The 21,044-nt window shown below is 36.2% G+C and overlaps 1 protein-coding gene across 2 annotated transcripts in view; it reads right to left on the reverse strand.

Moving 5' to 3' along the window:
* LOC123542144 (uncharacterized) overlaps positions 1 to 21,044 on the reverse strand; it is a 69,990-nt gene that overhangs the window by 32,716 nt on the left and 16,230 nt on the right. Inside the window, exons 3-4 of one of the 2 annotated variants that reach the window (XM_053543951.1) lie at positions 18,465 to 18,714; positions 6,253 to 6,506 (exon numbers count right to left, since the gene is read on the reverse strand). In XM_053543951.1, the coding sequence (XP_053399926.1) occupies positions 6,253 to 6,506; positions 18,465 to 18,714 (504 nt within the window). Of the gene's footprint in view, positions 1 to 408; positions 6,507 to 18,464; positions 18,715 to 21,044 lie in introns of those variants that run through there. The other variant, XM_053543944.1, reaches the window with a different exon arrangement.

Below are 21,044 nucleotides of genomic sequence, written 5' to 3' on the forward strand. Positions count from 1 at the left end.
ATACACACGCTTTGTTTTAAGAGGTAGCCCTTTACATAAAAAAGTGTTTAAACAGTTACTTGCTCCCGATAAACACTATATTTGAGGCGATATTGTCAAAAACTGTCAAAACTCTTCTTTCACTGCCGGACTGTACAGAAGTGTTTGAATAAACGGCACAAATCTCATCTAAATAGACACATGTGCTAAAACATAGACACATTTGCACTCCAGGTGTACCCATCGGTTTCATTTGATTCGTTATTTAATTCCTTTAAATCATACTTACAATACCGGAATTTTGTAGTATTGGCCATATTTCTCCATCTGATCGGCATAAAATTCATCGCTTTAACAACGTTGGAACCACTTGATCTGATAAAGCTATGGCCAGTGTGAAGATATGTAGTACAGCCAAAACACACAAAGTAATCTCAACAGTCCTGTTTTATTTCAAAGGCCTTTTAAATACATCAAACATATTCTCTTTTTAGTAGATATAAGTATTTGTTAAAACATTCTAGTGGAGATTCCTTCAACAATAGATAGCAAAATAGAAAGCTGCTCAAGAATATCAAAAGTTTAAAAGTAAACAGGAACTTCTTTGTTGGAGATATTCCTTTACACATGCAGCTGGAATTTAAACAGTTTATGCTGCTAAAATAACTTTTAAATGGACACTAGGTAAGTACATCTATTTACTTATTTTCTATTTAAACATGTTTTATAACATTCAGGAAGCTTCAGAATAAACTTGAGTAAATTAAATGCTGACTCAATCTTTTCAAATGACCATTTATTCTTCAGTTATTCATCTCTTGTCAGTTTATACACAAACTGAATCAATAATAAACATAAAAAGGTTTAAATTCTTTTATCATAATTACTTTTCAGATAAAGTATCAGGTGTGTATATGCAGTACCTGATATATGCCAAAACACACATGGATAAAATTATGAGGCCTGAGACATTTTCAGGCTTCAGTGATTTACACACTGCAGAATGAATGGTGCTCACAGAGAAACCCTATTGATGTGTAAACTTTTGTAAGTATTCTGCAGGTAATTTAATCCAGCACAAAACCCACTGAACAGTGTTAATTGTAAGGAATGTTCTTGTAACATCTTATTACTTAACAGTTCTAGTAAATTTCTACCTTTAATACAAAACAATTTTCTTTTATCTAAGCATATTCACTTCAAGAATGTTTAAGTCTAATGAGCAAAGTTGAATTAAGTGCTTTAATAATAACATGAAAATGATGTGAATTAATTGACAGTTTAAAAAGTAAAAAATACATAAGCTGCTCTAATGATTATATATATTCCTTTCTTTCATTATTTATTTCATATCATGTTTCAAACACATGCAGTGATGGTATACACCTCATGGACTTGACGGCAAATGGTGGAAAACAGTGGCATTCTCCATGCTGATTGGTGGAGATAAATCTATGGCAAACAGTGGCATTTAGAGAAAAACAGTGGCATATTTTACACTGATTGCCACAACAGTTATGGTGGCAAATAGTGGAAAATTTTAGTGGCAATTGGTGAAATACATTCCAATACTCCACTGATAGTGGCATTCAATGGAAAACAATGGCAGTTTTTACATCAATATGTGACAGTGGCAAACAGTGAAAAACTTTAATGGCAAATAGTGAAAAATGTTCCAATACTCCACTGATACTGGCATTTGATGGAAAAAGGTGAAAAATTTTGACTGGCCTTTCCATCCTTATTTTTTTTAATGTTTTCCATCAGTTTCCACTCAAAGAGGCTTGTTCCAATACCCACTGTTTTCAAATGATTTTTCAGTGGAAAATGATGGCAAATTTACAGAAGGGAACATTGCCCAATTTACATAGTACAACAGGTTAACCAGACAAATGCACCTCCTCAGTCTCCGCCAAATTCACGTCAACTCGGACTTCTTTTAATTTTCATTCTTTCCTCACACCACAGTCCTGTGGAACAGGTTACCACCGCATATTGCGACACTGCCGGATCTTGAATCCTTCAAGCAGGCAGTGGCCCTGTTCCAGTATTAAAAACAGCAGTTGTTTTTTACCTTCTTTTATTCTACTACTATTTTTAACATTTTAACAACCATACTATGTCTCATAGTCTTACTATGCCTGGAAGTCTTCTTCCAGTTTTACTTTTACCTTACTAACACTCGGCATGAACCCTGCCCATAATACTCTGAAGAGGCGTGAAGCAGTACATATAGATAGATAGAGATAATTTCGTCACAAATAAAACTGATAATTTACTTCATTAACAGAAATAGAAAATAATAATACATGTACTTGAGCACTAACAAATCACGCAAAAAACGCTAAATAATTTAAGATTTGAAACAAATAATTTACAAATTTCGATGCTAAAACTTAACATGATATAAAAAAAGAATCATTTCATTCATAAACAAGCAAGTGAAACTTTGTGTCAAGTGTCTATAAACAAGACTAATTTTGATTCTATACTGCTTCATTTAGATGAAACTGGTGCATGGTATGTCAAATTTTTCATAAGCTGTAATTTACATAAAACTTATAAAAAAATATATATATATATATACATGTATAATATGCTTGTGAACATTTTTAACCCATGATGACAACTAAAAGCATCTAACAGTGAAGATGTACATGTTTATACAAGAGGGCCATAATGGCCCTATATCACTCACCCGAGTTCAGTTGTTTGCTTTAACAAAATTCACGGCTTCAGAAACGAAAAACTAGGGTAAACTACTGAACATTTTGACCTAGTCTCATGAAGATATAGTCAGAAATGCAGTTTTTCCTTTAAATTCACTTGGTAACATAGTTTTTGACCCCTACATGACCCATATTAAAGCCTGACTTAGATGTCATCAAGACAAACATTCTGACAAAAGCTCGCAAGATTCAAACTTAAACAGTGGTCTCTATAGAATGTACAAAAGATTTACCTTTGACTTGACCTGGTGACCTAGCTTTGACCACTCCTCATCCAGATTTAAACTTGGACTAAAGATCATCAAGATTAACATTCTGCCCAAGTTTCATGAAGCTATGGTCATAAACCAGGCCTCTAGATTGTTAACAAGCTTTTCTAAATATCTGACCTGGTGACCTAGTTTTTGATCCCACATGACCCTGATTTAAACTTGATTTGGAAGTCATAAAGACAACCATTCTGACCAATTCTCAGGATTTTCAAACTTAAACTGTGGTGTAGAGTGTTAACAAGCTTTTCCTTTGATTTGACCTGAGGACCTTGTTTTTGACCCCACATGACACAGATTCGAACTTGACCTGAAGATCATCAAGAATAATATTCTGACCTAGTTTCATGAAAATATGGTCATAAATGTGGCCTCCAGCATGTTAACAAGCTTTTCTTATATTTGATCAGGTGACGTAGTTTTTCACCCCACGTGACCCAGATTCAAACTTGACCTTGAGGTCATCAAGACAAACACTGTGACCAATTCTCACAAGTTTCAAACTTAAACTGTGGTCTCTAGAGTAACAAGCTTTTCCTTTGATTTGACCTGGTGACCTAGTTATTATCGATCACACCCAAGATTTTATTAAGGGTAACATTCTGACCAAGTTTCTCTAAGATTGGGAAAAGTAGGTCACTAGGTCAATGTCAAGGTCGAAGTTATTTTCAGTGCACAAAACTATGCATGTAGTCCAAATTTGAAGGTTGTAGCTACAGAAATGTGAAAGTGGGTCACTAGGTCAAAATCAGGGACCATATTTGACCCTAGGGGGATAATTTTAACAAACTTGGTAGAGAACCACTAGATGGTGAGTATAAACGAAGCGTGAAAATGTCACATGATTATAACGGGCACTTAATTTCTATATTCGTGCGCTCATTTAAACTTATATAGACTATTAGTCTTTAAAAGCTGATTTCAAGAACATTATATAGATATTTAAGATTTCAAAATGATAATGCTTGAAACATGTTTATTGGCTCTTGTTTCTCTTTTGCTGCGCTTTCAAATCGGTCGACTGCGTGGGGTGAATTTGCACACATAGTCTTTCCTTTTTCAGATTTATAGCCACTGAATGTCTTATGGGTTACTTTACATTTAAATGAGTGGACTGAGTTATGGGACCAAAGCCCATCATGTTAGATAATCACAGAGAACAAGTGTGTGAAGTTTCAATCCATTCCCGTCAGGAGTTTTGGAGACACCAACTTGCACGCAAAAACTAACAAAGAATTTCTATGTCAAAAAGGGGCATAACTCTGTAAACAAGCAAATCATAGTTATGGGACCTGTGCCCATCATGTTAGACAATCACCAAGAAGTTTCAATCAATTCCCTTCAGTAGTTTTGGAGGTACCAGCTTACACGCAAAAACTTAACCAAATTGTGACGCTGACGCCCAGGTGAGTACAATAGCTCTCCCTACCGTATTTTGGTGTGTATTGGTCGCGGTAATGTATAGTCCGCATCTAATTTTTGCTCTGGAAATGGTCGGAAAATTGAACTTCTAGCGTATTAGTCGCAGTTAAATTTCGGATTTTTTCCCCAGCAATATTTAATATTTACCGGCAAAAAAGTTATGGCGGCGGCCATATTGATGCCGCGAACTGAATTATTATCAGAACCTGATTGGTGGAAATCGGACAGTGTTGTTTTCGTTCCCAACCGTTTCGTACCAACAGTAGTATCGGTAACAGATTATCTCAAAGAAAAGCGGCTTTTTGACACTAATTGGCAGCAGACGGTTTGCGTTTACATTCTGTTATCATGCAAGTTTAAGTGTGAATTGTTTGCACAGCAATTATAACACCTTTCCGTGTCATGTAATTAACCGCGTTCTTTTGATTCTGAGAAAAAAGATTAACAAAATATCTCTTTTTGGATTTTTTTCTTTTATTTAAAAATTAAAAGTAAAAAATTATCTTTCAAGTTTTTTAATACGCTAAGACTTAGTATAAACAATGTTTGGAATGGAGGACGGATCTGTCCAGAATTTATCCAACCCGGAGTACATGTCAATGGCGTCCAGTAAAACGAAAGTAGAAACAAACGTGATTCAGTCTGCAAAAACATCTTTGAATTAAAGTCATTCGTAATTTTAATAGTCTGTATGGGTTATTTACGATATATTTTATTGAAAGTAACCGCTATCGGTTGAAAAGCCGCCGATATTGATATTTTTTATCCATTTTGTTCGTTCGTAACAGATGCACGTAATTTTGCTAGAGCTACGGTCAGAAAATTGGCCCGAAAAAAAAAACTGGTGGCAATGTTCTGTCGTATAGGTCGCAGGAACTTTTTCAGGCAGCAGAATGGGTAGAAAAAGTGCGACCTATACACACTGAAATACGGTATTCTTTGAATAGTCGAGCTAATAAAACAAACGTCACGTTTTATTTTCTAGGAAAGAATTTTGCAAAAAAATCCTGGTCATGCCTGTATATCTGGACACAGGAAAGTTGTCAACAGTCGACTTTCAAGTAAATTTACATGACTGACATATTTCATTCATACATGTACATGTTGTACTTTGAAACAAAAAATATTATTTTTATCAAATCTGCCAAGTGTGAACAAGTTGCTTTTAATCCAAAAGGGGGATAATTCAGTCAAAATGTATGATAGAGCTATGGGTCTTTGTGAGTGACCTTACATTTTGAATTAACAGGACTGCCATGATTGATCTGAACATCTGTTAAGATCTGATAGGTTTAACACGATTAGGCTACGATAAAACAGTGATTTCAAAGGGTGGTAGTGTGAACCGTTCAAAACTTTTCTATGATTAACACGATTGCCGCGATTGGTCTTGAAGATCTGATACAATTTTATATTAAGCTCTTTCTATTGAGGAACCAGTACAGTCCTTCAGAACCAATTGTGTTTGGAGTGTCATTTGGAAAATCATAGTAATCGGAATTCATTATATTTTTCGAGTAACCGGATAAGTTTTTGAACGGCTCCAATTCAGATATTTGCTTATGAAAACCACTTCTAACACATGGCTTCTTAAAATTTGGATTTTTTAAAAAGAATACTCTGTGGTTTAAAATCATCCACAGAACAACAAAGGGCCTGAAACCAGTGGCAGGATCAAAGTCATCTTTGCTTCCAAACATCATGTAATTAGAAACAAGCAGTATGTCATCAACTGGGTTGTATATCACATACTGAAATCCTGACTTGTCAATTAATATTGACGGTATACATTTTCCCTTAGTTTTATGTCTATTGTATTCTGTAAAAGCAAATACAACAGCCTGAGCTATCACCTGATTGAGTGCTGGTCTAAGTCTAAGTCCAGAATACTTGACTTCAACATTTGTTCCATCTCCTGGACTTTCACCCTGATCTCCTTCCTCTGATACATCTTCACATTCAAACTGTTCTGTAACATCTTTACTTGTTCCATGCATATCTATGTCACCATCTTCTGTTTCTTGGTCAAAAGACACCGAGACGGAATCTCCCTTTATAGGGTTTCCTGTTAATATATCCAATTCTCCATACCAAGTGCTCTGTGATCCTTAAAAGAAATATGAAAATTACAAGAGCTGTCACTGTATGATATCACATGCCCCCTATGGCGCTTTGAACAAGAGCTGTCGGAGGGACAGCACGCTCAACTATTCTAAGTGCTTGATTGTATAATACAAGCACTAAGTTAAAGAAGGGGATATAATTCAGTCAAAATACATGATAGAGTTATAAGTTTTACTGAGTGAACTAACATTTGACCCCTAACACATGTGTGAAGTTTCAATTGAATACCTTTACCTGTTGTGGAGATGCAACTTTTACACAAAAACTAAAATTTAAAGCCGATTTTTTTCTAAGTCTGAAAGGGGGATAATTCAGTCAAAATAAATGAAAGAGTAATGGGTCTTGCCAAATGAGCTTACTCTTCGACTCCAAACACGTGTGAAATTTCAAATGAATATCTTTAGGGGTTTTGGAGTTAGACATTGAATGCAAAATTTGCATGCAAAACCTTAACCTAAGATTTCCTAAGTCCAAAAGGGGGATAATTCAGTCAAAATGTAAGATAGAGTTATGTGTCTTGGCAAATGAGCCTACTTTTTGACCCCGAACACATGTGTGAAGTTTCAAGTCAATATCTTTAGTGGTTTTGGAGATAGATATTGAATGCAAAATTTGCATGCAAAACCTTAACCTTGGATTTCTAAGTCCTAAAAGGGGTATAATTCAGTCAAAATATACCAAGTTATGTGACATGGTCAGTGAACCTCATTATTGACCAACAGAACATGTGTGAAGTTATCACTAATAACTATTCAGTGTTGTAGAGATATACAAACACACTTGCATGCAAAACCTTAAACATATACGCGACGCTGTACTAGATGAGTACAAAAAGCTCGGACTATTCGTCGCTTGATGTGAAGTAATAAATTGCTAAGGCATGGACGAATTATGGCATCACAAGAATTGACCTTAAGTCTAACTGTATTGACCTTGCTACAGACGATCTTGCGCACGCCATGCTACTGCTGCTACATTTATGCTAGTAACTTTAAACATCCCAATGGACAATATGTGAACATGCACTATCTAAATTATGACTTTAAAGTTAAGTGTGGCCTGACTTGGAGTAAGACCTGGTGTTGCCCGATGACATGTCTATGTACTACATATTAAACTAGTTTTAAAATAATACAACAAAAGATCATGACAACAAGCTAAAAAAATTTCTGAATCAATGCACTTTCAAGAAACATGACCTTTAAAGTCTGAGTATGACCTTGACCTTTGAGCTACAGACCTAGATCTTGCGCATGACACACCGTATTACTGTGATTCACATTTATGCTAATTTATCTTAAAATCCATCCATGAACGACAGTTATGGTCTGGACAAAGACCAGGACAAGCCTCTCAATGCACTATCATGAAATATGACTTTAAAGTCTAAGTGTGACTTTAACCTTGGTGCTACAGACCTGGGTCTTGTGCATGACACACAGTCTTACTGTGCCACACATTTATGCCTAATTATTTTGAAATCAATCCACCAATGAAGAAGATATGGACCAAACAAGCCTATCAATGCACTATCATGAAATATGACCTTTAAAGTCTAAGTGTGACCTTGACCTTTGTGCAATAGACCTGGGTTTTGCGCATGACACATCGTCTTACTGTGCTTCACATTTATGCCAAATTATTAAGCCCCCGCCATGATAATTGCAAGGGGCATATAGTGTTACCCCTGCCAATCCGTACATCCGTGCGTGCGTGCATGTGTTCTGTCTATAACTCTGTCATGCATCAAGGGATTTTGAAATAACTTCTCACAAATGTTAAGCATGATGAGACGGTGTGTTATGCGCAAGACCTAGACCCCTAGCTCCAATGTCAAGGTCACACACAGAGGTCAAAGGTCAGCAGTTAGAAAATCTTGTTCAGTCCATAATTCTGTCATGCATCAAGGGATTTAGAAATAACTTGGCATGAATGTTAAGCAAGATGAGATGGTGTGTCATGCACAAGACCTAGACCCCTAGCTCCAAGGTTAAGGTCACACTTAGAGGTCAAAGGTCAGCAGTTAGAAAATCTTGTCCGGTCCATAACTCTTTCATGCATCAAGGGATTTTAAAATCATCTGACACATATGTTAACATAATAAGACGTGTCATGCGCAAGATCTTGACCCCCAGCTTCAAGGTCAATGTCACACTTAGAGGTCAAAGGTTAACAGTTTGAAAATCTTGTCCGGGTCATAACTCTGTCATGCATCAAAGGATTTTGAAATAACTTAGCACAAATGTTAAGCATAATGAGACGGTATGTCATGCCAAGACCTAGACACCTGGCTCCAAGGTCAAGGTCACACTAAGAGGTCAAAGGTCAGCAGTTAGAAAATCTTGTCTGGTCCATAACTCTTTCAGGCATGAAGGGATTTTGAAATCAGTTGGCATAAATGTTGAACATAATAAGACAGTGTCATGCGCAAGACCTAGACCCCTAGCTCCAAGGTCAAGGTCACACTTAGAGGTCAAAGATTAACAGTTCGAAAATCTTGTCCGGTCCAAAACTCTATCATACTGTATATCAAGGGATTTAGAAATAAGTTGGCAAAAATGTTAAGCATGATGAGATGGTGTGTCATGCACAAGACCTTGACCACTAGTTCCAAGGTCAAGGTCATACTTAGAGGCCAAAGGTCAGCAGTTAGAAAATCTTGTCTAGTCTATATCTCTGTCATACATTAAGGGATTTGGAAATAAGTTGGCACAAATTTTCACCATTATGAGACACTGTGTCATGCACACAACCTAGATCCTACCTCCATGGTCAATGTCATCCTTAGATGTCGAAGGTTTACAGTTAAAAAATCTTGCACCTTCTGTAACTCTGTCATGCTTCAAGAGATTTTGAAATAAGTTGCAGAATGGTTCACCATAATGAGATATTATGTCATAATAGAAAACCCTGACCCCAAGCTCCAAGGTCAAGGACAAACTTTGATTGAGGTTAAATGGTACACTTAGAGATCAAAGTTTTATTTTGACTATCCTAGCATCGCACAGCGGGGGCATCCGTGTCCTATGGACACATTTCTAGTTTTTAAAATCCATCAACGAATGACAAAGTTATGGTCCAGACAAGCCTATCAATGCACTATCATGAAATATGACTTTTAAAGTCTAAGTGTGACCTTGACCTTTGAGCTACAGACCTGGGTCTTGTGCATGCACTGCGTCTTACTGTGCTACACACTTATGCACAGTTGTTTCAAAATCAAAAGTTTTGCTCTGGACAAAGACATGCGGATGGACAAACACTCCTGAAAAACAAGAGCTGTCAGAAAGTGTGCATGTGTGTGTGTGTGGGGGGGGGGGGGGACAGCACGCTCAACTATTCTCAGTGCTTGATACTAAGTATGAATCAAAGCATAAAGTCCAAAAAGGGACATAATTTAGTCTAAATGCATGACAGAGTTATGGGTCTTTATATGTGACCTCACATTTTCACCCCGAACATGTGTGTGAAGTTTCAAGTGAATACCTTCAGTGGTTGTGGAGATATAACTTGCAGGCAAATAATAAACCAATAACTAAGTATCAGGTTGTCATAATGCCGTACAGCAAGTAAATATATTAATGACCTGTACAGTTGTTAAATAGCCAATACAATTTTTTTCTATTAGAAGTCACAGTGACCTTGACCTTTGATCTTGTGACCCGAAAGTGAGTGCGGAATGTAGAACTCATCAAGGTACATCTGCATATTAAGTTTGAAGGTTGTAAGTAGAAGCACTTTCATTTTAGAGCCAATATAAACCATTTCTATTAGAGGTCACATTGACCTTGACCTTTGACCTTATGACCCAAAAGAGGGTGTGACAGGTAAAACTCATCAAGGTACATCTACAGGTACATCCACATAAGAAATTTGAAAGTTGTAGGTAAAAGCACTTTCATTTTAGAGCCAACGTTAATGTTTTTCTATAGAAGGTTAGAGTGATCTTGACCTTTGACCTTGAGACCCAAAAGTGATTATGGCAGGTAGAACTCATCAAGGTTTATCTACACGTGAAGTTTGAAGGTTGTAGGTAGAAGCACTTTCATTTTAGAGCCTATCTTAATTTTTTCCTATCAGAGGTCACAGTGACCTTGACCTTTGACTTTGTAACCTGAAAGGAGGTGTGGCAGGTAGAACTCATCAATGAAGTTTGAAGGTTGTAGGTGGAAGCACCTTCATTTAACAGCCAACGTTAAAGTTTTTGCATGACGGCAAACGGCAAACAGCAAACGATGAGCAGGCTATGACAGTACTTCGGGTTTTCTCTCAAAACAGACGAGCTAAAAATATAGGAACGTTAAACAAGAGGGCCATTATGGCCCTAAATCGCTCACCTGATTTAATTTGCTTTTCAAAGAAAATTTTAAAATTCAATGGACATTTGGAGAAGATTGTGTCTACAAGAAATGAACAAGATTAACATTTTGACCAAGTTTCAAAAAGATAAGTCATAAATGTTGCCTCTAGAGTGTAAACAAGCTTTTCCTTTGACTTTACCTACTGACCTAGTTTTTTACCTCACATTTACCCAGTTTCAAACATGACCAAGAGGTCTCTCAGACAAACATTCTGACCAAGTTTCATAAAGATAAGTCATAAATGTGACCTAAAGAGTGTTTACAAGCTTTTCCTTTTATTTGCCCTGGTGACCTAGTTTTCTATCTCACATGACCCAGTTTCAAACATGACCTAGAGGTCATTAAGATAACATTCTGATGAAGTTTCATGAAGATACAGACATAAATGTGACCTGTTGGGTGTTAACAAGCTTTTCCTTTAATTTGACCTATTGACCTAGTTTTTGACCGGACATGACCCAGATTCGACCTTGACCAAGAGATTATCAAGATAAATATCATGACCAAGTTTTATGAAGATAAAATCATAAATATGACCTCTTGAGTGTTAACAAGCTTTTCCTTGAATCTGACCTGGTGACCTAGTTTTTGACCCGACATGACCCAGATTCGAATTTGAGCTAGGGATTATCAAGACCAGCATTCGGACCAAGTTTCAGAAAGATACAGTCATAAATGTGACCTCTAGAGTGTTAACAAGCTTTTCCTATGATTTGACCTGGTGACCTAGTTTTTGACCCGACATGACCCAGATTCAAACTTGAGCTAGGAATTATCAAGACAAGCATTCTGACCAAGTTTCAGAAAGATACAGTCATAAATGTGACCTCTCGAGTGTTAACAAGCTTTTCCTTGAATTTGACCTGGTAACCTAGTTTTTTACCCAGGATGACCCAATATCGAACTTGTCCAAGATTTTATTGAGGGTAACATTCTGACCAAGTTTCATTAAGATTGGGCCCAAATTGTGACCTCTAGAGTGTTATCAGTCAAAATGTTGATGACCCACGCTATTGCTGGTTGGTGAAAAGGTGTCCATTATAAATGATTTATGATGTAGATAGTCATCATAATCTTTGAAATCATTACTTTATTTAGAATAAAACTACAGCTGATAATAACATAGCGGCTTTAAATGAGAAGTTGAAATATGCCAACAAAACTCAGTTTTAATTGTCTAAATACCCATAATGCAACATGAAACAAGACTATTGCCAAGCAATAAAAGTCCCCTACCGGAATGGACCTTTGTCACATGAAAAAGAACCAAAATTTGAAGAAAAAAAAGACATACATAGGTTAAACATTATCATTTGTTCCCAATGTATCACCATTTTTGCTATTTATTTGTTTTTTTCTATTTGTTACCAAAGCAACCAGATTTGTCAACATAGGGACAAATAAAATGACATTCAACATTTCTTTACTTCTATTTAATCTCTATTTTCCAACTATCCATCTTAAAATGTTATTAAATTTTGAGTACTTTTTGAGTTATCACACATTCAAATTGACATATTGACAGACAGACAAACAGACAGATTGACAGAATAAAATAATGAATCTCCATATTACCATCTATCAATGTTATAAGTTTCAAGAAAAAATATTTTGTGGTTTTAAAGTTATCACAAGTTCACAATATATCACCATTTTGCTGATTATTTAATATATTTGTTGCAATAGCAACCAGAATTTTTGACAACGGTACAAAATAAAATTATGTGCATAATCTTCATTAAGTCTTCTATCTTTGTTTTAAATTAAATGAAAAAATATTAAATACTTTTTAAGTTATCACAGGATCCCAAAATGCATCACCATTTTTGCCCTATTTTTTCATAGCAACTAGAATTTTGGGCATAGGAACAAAATAAAATGATGTGCATAACCTTCATATTGTCATCTAATCCATGCTGAAAATTTCATTAAAAAATATTATGTACTTTTAAAGTTATCGCAGGATCCCAAAACATATCACCATTTTTGCAATATTTCTAGTCTATTTGTTGCCATAGCAACCAGAATTCTTGGCATAGGGAAAAAATAAAATGACGTGCATAATCTCCATATTGCCATCTATCTATATTTCAAGTTTCATAAACAAATATTTAGTACTTTTTAAGTTATCGCAGGATCCATAAAAGTGTGACTGATGGACGGGGGGAGGGGGGGGGGGTCAAAAGTATCAAACATTAAATCAATATAAAAGGGGGGATAATTCATGAAATACTGGTGCAAGAGTTCTGGTCCATGTGTCATATGATGTGAGTGATGATGTTTAACAACTATTCTAAGTTTGAATAAATTCCACTCAGTAATAACAGAGATATAGTGAAAATGCATCAAATTAACCTTAAACTAGAGACTATTTTTGAGAAAAACATATGTCTCCCCCCACGTTTTAATGTTATGGAGATATGCTCAAATGCATTCAAATTTGGTAGAATCAAGGGCGGCAACTGCGCCAAAATTATCCCATCGCAACACACTGATAATATGCACAAGAACACGATCATTCCTGTGAATTTTAATCAAAACCCAACCTGCTGTTATGAAGAAGCGCAGACAGCCCAAATGTAGTGAAATTTGAAAGAATAAAGGGCCGCAACTCCCCGAAAAATCATCCAACCTCAACATGCCAATAAAATGCAGAACTACACATGGTAACAATCATTCCTATGAGGTTTGATCAAAATCGGACCAGCGGTTATGGAGATATGCCTAAATGTGTTCAAATTTGGACAAATCAAGGGCCATAACTTCACTGAAAATAACTGAACCAGAACATGCCTAAGATATGCTCAACTAGGCTTGGTACAAATGTATCATAGCAAGTTTCATTGAAATCCAACCAGCAGTTACGGAGAAGCACAGACAAACCCAAATGTAGTGAAATTTGAAAGAAAAAAGGGCCACAACTCCCCGAAAAATCATCAAACTTCAACATGCCAACAATATCCAGGACAACACATGGTAACAATCATTCCTGTGAGGTTTGATTAAAATCGGACCAGCGGTTATGGAGATACGCCTAAATGTGTTCAAATTTGGACAAATCAAGGGCCATAACTTCGCTGAAAATCACTGAACCGGAACATGCCTATGATATGCTCAACTAGGCTTGGTACCAATGTATCATAGCAAGTTTCATTGAAATCCAACCAGCGGTTACGGAGAAGAAGCGCAGACAGCTCAAAAGTAGTGAAATTTGAAAGAATAAAGGGCCAAGAACCCCGAAAAATCATCCAACCTCAACATGCCATTAATATGCAGAACTACACATGGTAACTATCATTCCTGTCAGGTTTGATCAAAATCGGACCAGCGGTTATGGAGATATGCCTAAATGTGTTCACATTTGGAAAAATCAAGGGCCATAACTTCACTGAAAATCACTGAACTGGAATATGCCTATGATATGCTCAACTAGGCTTGGTACCAATGTATCATAGCAAGTTTCATTGAAATCCAACCATCGGTTACGGAGAAGCGCAGACAGCCCAAATGTAGTGAAACTTGAAAGAATAAAGGGCCACGACTCCCCGAAAAATCATCCAACCACAACATGCCATTAATATGCAGAACTACACATGGTAACAATCATTCCTGTGAGATTTGATCAAAATCGGACAAGCAGTTATGGAGATATGCCTAAATGTGTTCACATTTGGACAAATCAAGGGCCATAACCGGAACATGCCTACAATATGCTCAACTAGGCTTGGTACCAATGTATCATAGCAAGTTTCATTGAGATCCAACCAGCGGTTACAGAGAAGAAGCGCAGACAAACTTTGTGACATACATATATACATACAGACAGAAAGGACAAAAACAATATGTTTCCTACACAAGACATAATTCTAGGTAAAAGGGGGCATTATTCATGAAATATAGTGCCAGAGTTATGGACCTTGTGTCATATGACTAAGGTGATAATATGGAACAAGTGTCTTAAGTTTATATAAAATACATAGTTATAAGTGAGATAGAGTAAAAGTGCACCAAAAGTTTATTCTAAGTAAAAAGGGGGAATAATTCATTATAATAATATTGATGCAAGAGTTATGGCCCTTGTGTAATATGATGTGAGTGATGATGTTGAAGAACTATTTTAAGTTTGAACTGAATCCTCTCTGTAATAATAGAGATATAGTATAAAAGCATCAAAATTAACCTTAAAATATAAGTAAAAGGGGGCATAATTCATGAAAAAATGATGCCAGAGTTCTTGATCTTGTGTCATATGATGTGGTTGATGATGTGGAACAACTATTTTAAGTTTGAATCAAATCCAATTAGTAATAACTAAGATAGAGTGAAAGTGCATCAAAACTTTAACCAGAAATTCTAATTTAAAAGGGCATAATTCATGAAATATTGGTGCATGAGTTATGAACCTTGTGCCATATGATGTGGGTGTTGGTGAGGAAAAACTATTTTAAGTTTAAGACAAATCTATCAAGTAATAACAGAGATAAAGGGAAAGTGCATTACACTTGAACCAAGGTATGCATCGGACGCCGACGGCGGGTTAAGTAGGATAGCTCGCCATATACTTCATATAGTCGAGCTAAAAATAGTTGACAAATACATAAATATTTTTCTGATATCGAAAATGATCTTTTCATCATACCCCACCCACTATTATTTTCATATGCTGATTTAACATTTTCTTTTCTGAAACAATATTCCACCCCATGTTCCAGCTAAATATTTTTATGTAAGATGTATATTGATGAGAGTTGTGTTGGAAAAGTAAGAAGCTGGAACACGGGGTGGAACAACGTGCTAGAATAAAAAGTTGACTTTCCTACATAATATATATGGAAATCTAAGAATTGTTACATCCAAAGTGACAGAAAAATATAATGATATAAGAATGTGTATCATTTTCATAAGCAATCATTTTAGAAGAAACAAGAGCTGTAACTACTGGTGACCAATACCCCCGAAAAGACCCCAATAATGCTACAGTATGTCAACACAAAATATATTAGAAAAGCTAGAATCAATAAGAAAGCCTTCTTGCAAGAAATGTGTAAAAACAATAAGAAAGCTTGTTGCATAAAATTTCCATTAAGCATATAATATGTGATCATTTTGTGCTTAAAAAAGTCTTAAGTGTGACCTTAACCTTTGAGGTGGGGACGTGGGTCTTGCCACGACATGTCGTCTTTATGTGCTGGACATTTGTGCCAAGTTATTTTAAAAATGTTCAATGCATAAGAAAGTTACAGTCTAGACACAAATGTGCACATATATAGAGGATTGTGCATATAAAGAGGATTCAATAACGTGCAAACTGAGTGTGACCTTGACCTTTCAGGTAGTGACGTAGGTTTTACACGTGACACATCGTCTTGGTGTACAGAACATTTGTGCCAAGTTATCTTAAAATCCTTCAATGCATGAGAAAGTTACAGTCCGGACACGAATGTGAACCTTCAAACACTTATTGTGAGAATGTGTACATTCAAACTCTTAAGTGTGACCTTGATCTTCGAGATAGGGACAAGGGTCTTTGATGCGACACATCGTCTTAATGTGGTAGACATTTGTGCCAAGTTATTTTAAAATCCTTCAATGCATGACAAAGTTACAGTCTGGACACGAATGTGTATCTTCAAACTCTTATTGTGACCTTGACCTTTGAGAAAGAGATGTATGTCTTAGACGCGACACATCCTCTTGGTGTACAGAACATTTGTGCCAAGTTATTTTAAAATCCTTCAATGCATGACAAAATTACAGTCCGGACACGAATGCATATCTTCAAACTCTTTATTGTGATAATGAGTACCTACAAACTGTCAGTGTGACCTTGATCTTTGAGATCGGGCCATGGGTCTTGAAAGCGACATGTCGTCTTGATGTGGTTAACATTTGTGCCAAGTTATTTTAAAATCCTTCAATGCATGACAAAGTTAGTCCGGACACGAATATGTGTACCTTCAAACTGTAATTGTGAGAATGTGAACCTTAAAACTGTCAGTGTGACCTTGACCTTTGAGGTAGGGACATGGGTCTTGGACGCGACACGTCGTCTTGATGTGGTTAACATTTGTGGCAGGTTATTTTAAAATCCTTCAATGCATGACAAAATTACAGTCCGGACACAAATCTGTATACCTTCAAAGTTTAATTGTGAAAATGTGAACCTTCAAACTGTCAGTGTGACCTTGACCTTTGAGGTAGGGACATGGGTCTTGGACCCGAAAAGTTGTCTTGATGTGGTTAACATTTGTGCCATGTTATTTTAAAATCCTTCAATGCATGACAAAGTTACAGTCTGGACACAAATGTGTGTACCTTCGAAGTTTAATTGTGAAAATGTGAACCTTCAAACTGTCAGTGTGACCTTGACCTTGGAGGTAGGGACATGGGTCTTGGACGCGACATGTCGTCTTGATGTGGTTAACATTTGTGCCAAGTTATTTTAAAATCCTTCAATGCATGACAAAGTTACAGTCCGGACACGAATGTTGTTTAAGTGTGGACGCACAGACGGACAGACAGACGGACGGTGCGATTTTAATATGCCGCCCTTCGGGGGCATAAAAAAATCTGGGTGTCATATTTTATGCATGACTTTTTATTGTATAAGTGTCCGATCACTTTCACTTCAGGGCAATTTTCAATAGAAAATGTCCTACATCCTTTGTTTATATCACCTCACTTCTTGGTGAAGTTACCAGTATTGACTTGAAACTATTTTTCTATTTTTAGTCACAGTTATCAAGCAACCACAACCAAGGTCTTCTCATAAGCTAGAAGCTTGCTATATATCAAGTTTCAGTACAATATCTCATTCATAACTTATGCTATTGACTGGAAACCGCTTTCTATTTTTAGTAACAGTGACCTTGACCCTAGATGACCCAAAAGCAATCCAAAGCGATGTCTTCACATAAGCTTGCTATATATCAAATTTCAGTACAATATCTCATTCATGACTTATGCTATTGACCGGAAACTGTTCTATTTTTAGTAACAGTGACCTTGACCATGACCCTAGGGGGCCAAAAGCAATCCCAAGCGAGGGTGTTCATATAAACTTGCTACATATCAAGTTTCAGAACAATATCTCATTAATTGACAAACTTTTAGTGTGCAAGGTTGCAGTGACCTTTGACCTTCTGACCTCAAAATCAATAGGGGTCATCTGCAGGTCATGTCATCTTATAAAAGTTATATTAACATCCAAGCAATACTTGAGAAATGGTCCTGACAAATTTTATTCTAAAATGACCATTAAAGGGCCATAGCTCTGTTAAAAATTATCTGAGCGGAACAAAATGATAATATGCAAATCTAGACCTAATTTAAAATTGGAGCAGGGGTATAGTAGATAAGGAGTGGACAAGATATTGCAGACAGACGTACGGTCGGACTGCAAAGGCCAAAACAATATTCCCCCCTTAAAATTTCAGGAGACGTAATTATATGAGTTGAGTACACTAGGTAGTGTGAGAAATGACAAAATGAGTGTATTGATGGCCAAATTGACGAAGCATTAACACAGTGTATTAATTTTGTTGTTTTGTTGTACTCCAGATTATTAAAAGTAGGCTTACCAATCCACATGTTCTCCTCCCCACTGATATTTTCAAGGCATCCACAGGGACATTTTCTCAAACTTTTCCTTTTATTTGTAGCTGCCTTCCCTGCCAACTTTGTAAAAAGATGAATTCCGAGGCCTATCTCAAGTTCCCCTTCATCTCTTGATTTTCTCAGCACAATCCTTAGACTTTCTAAGTTTTCCTTTTCAAGGAACGCATTCAGATTTTGAATAGCATCGCAAACTTTTTTGTCTTTGAAATCTAGCTGTAAAGACAAAACAACACATCATTAAAACTAGTCCATGTACTTGCAATAACAAACATAACAAGAGCCATGTTAGACATGGCCAATCCCCCCGCCGGGCATATTATAATTGAAGGCTAAAGTTCCTGGCAAGTTAGTGTCTGAGAGTATTAATTTTGGGGAAAGCTTTGAAGAACCATTTAGTTGTGGTCCGCATCAGGGGTTTTAAAGATGTGAAAGAAAGAATAAGTCAGTGGTGAGGTGGTTTACTGCTAAATTTTATTAATTTTCATGAACAGTATAGCTATGATGTTTTTCTATATGGCTACTGTAAAAAGAAGGAATGGAAAGCTAACAGGGAACACGAGTGCCAGAATGTCACAATATATGCCCGTCACAGCAAATGTCTTTACTCTAGCAGCTGTATTTGCAAATGGAATTTCAATTTTTGTGGTTGTTTAGTAATCATTGTAAGTCTTTTGTTTTTCTAAGTCCACAAAAAACTCCTTACCAGGTAGATATCTTAAAATACACATAAAATTGGAAAGTAACATCCATGTTGTACCACAGAAAAGTGGTCTTGTTTTTTCCCTACGGTCAATTATACAAAAGTTACAATATAAGTTATTTATAGTAACAACTAAGGGGAGTTAATCTTAAAAAAAAAAAAAAAAAAAAAAAAAAAAAAAATTGCAAGTCCACGAAAAAATCTTTACCAGGTAGAGATTGGTCAAAATACACCTCAAAATTGGATATAGCATGCATGTTGTACTACAGAAAAGTTGTCTCGATTTTTCCCTACGACTAGTAATGAAAAAGTTACAATAAAAGCTATTTAAAGTAACAACAAAGGGAGGTAATTCTAAAGAAGGGAACTGCGCATGACACTTCATCTCATGATGTTGTATAATTGTGCCAAGTTACATCAAAATCCCTCCATGCATGAAGAAGAAATGCTTCGGACAATATCATTCTTGTATCTGACCTTTGGCCTCTCAGTGTGACCTTGACCTTAGACCTAGGGACCTGGATCTTGTGCATGACATTCTGTCTCGTGGTGGTGAACATTTGTGCTAAGTTATATCAAAATCCCTCTATGCATGAAGAAGAAATGCTCCGGACAATTTTTTAAGAAAATATGATAAAGGGGAATTACTCAAAAAATAGGCAAGGTAGAGTTACTGTTCTTGCACACTGCACTTCCTCCCAACGTGTTCTATCAGTGTATGAAGTTTGAAGAAAATCCCTCCAGTACTTTTGGAGTTATGCTCCGGACAAAATTTTTTAAGAAAATAAGATAAATGGGAATAACTCAAAAAATAGGCAAGGTAGAGTTATTGTTCTTGCACACTGCACTTCCTCTCAATGTGTTCTATCAGTGTAGGAAGTTTAAAGAAAATCCCTCCAGTACTTTTTGAGATATGCTCCGGACAAAGATCGTTGCGGACGCACGCACGCACACACGCACGCACGGACAAAGAGCATTTCTAATATCCCCTTTGCCTTTGGCGGGGGGATAATAATGGCCTTGGAATATTTTTGTTTAAAATGAAAAACAATGGCCCTGAATCGCTCACCTGTAGCGGTTCATGAGAAGACGATTCAAAGTTCCTTTTTCTATATTTAGCCTAAATAGCTAGGCAAATAAACTCAAAATATCATAACAATTATGCACTTGGTGATGCAAGCATGAAACTTGGTATGAACATTTGTATATGGGGGACCTGCTTTGAAAAAAACCCGTTAGCCACTTAAAATTCAAGATGACCACTATGTATGCTCCTTTTTATAACTTTTTTTATGTTCTTGGTGTCTGTATGGTTTGTTTTCAAAGCATTTTTATTATCAGAGGAATCCAAAATCATACAAAGAGATATTTCTTGAAATATCCTATATCATTTATGTATCATCGTAACGCAATTTCCTACGTAATCTACGTTTATGTATGTTCTTTAATTCAAGAATAAAATATGTCCCTAAAACTTATATTTAATATCATCAGTCATTTAAAGCACTATAAAATTATAATCTATGTAATCTATTTTTATACAACATACCCCACTAGATGTACTGCTATGCAATTTCGATCGTAAATACATATTTCTGGATTTAGAAGTGTTTCCAAAAGTGGTAACCACAATTCACTGTATATCAATGAACTCAAACTGTAGTTAATACAATGTTTTGAAAATATTTTGAGAAGAAAATGTACACAAAATGAGTTTCTGTCTCCATTAAGTACATGTAGCTAAATTCAGTACGAGTCTTGAATTAAGCAATGAATTCAGGTAACGTTGAATTCATTTTTATTTTGGTAACGTAATTTTCATTTTCACGTTTCCACTGAGTTG

Source organism: Mercenaria mercenaria, chromosome 1, assembly GCF_021730395.1.
Source record: "Mercenaria mercenaria strain notata chromosome 1, MADL_Memer_1, whole genome shotgun sequence".
Lineage (NCBI taxonomy): Eukaryota > Metazoa > Mollusca > Bivalvia > Venerida > Veneridae > Mercenaria > Mercenaria mercenaria.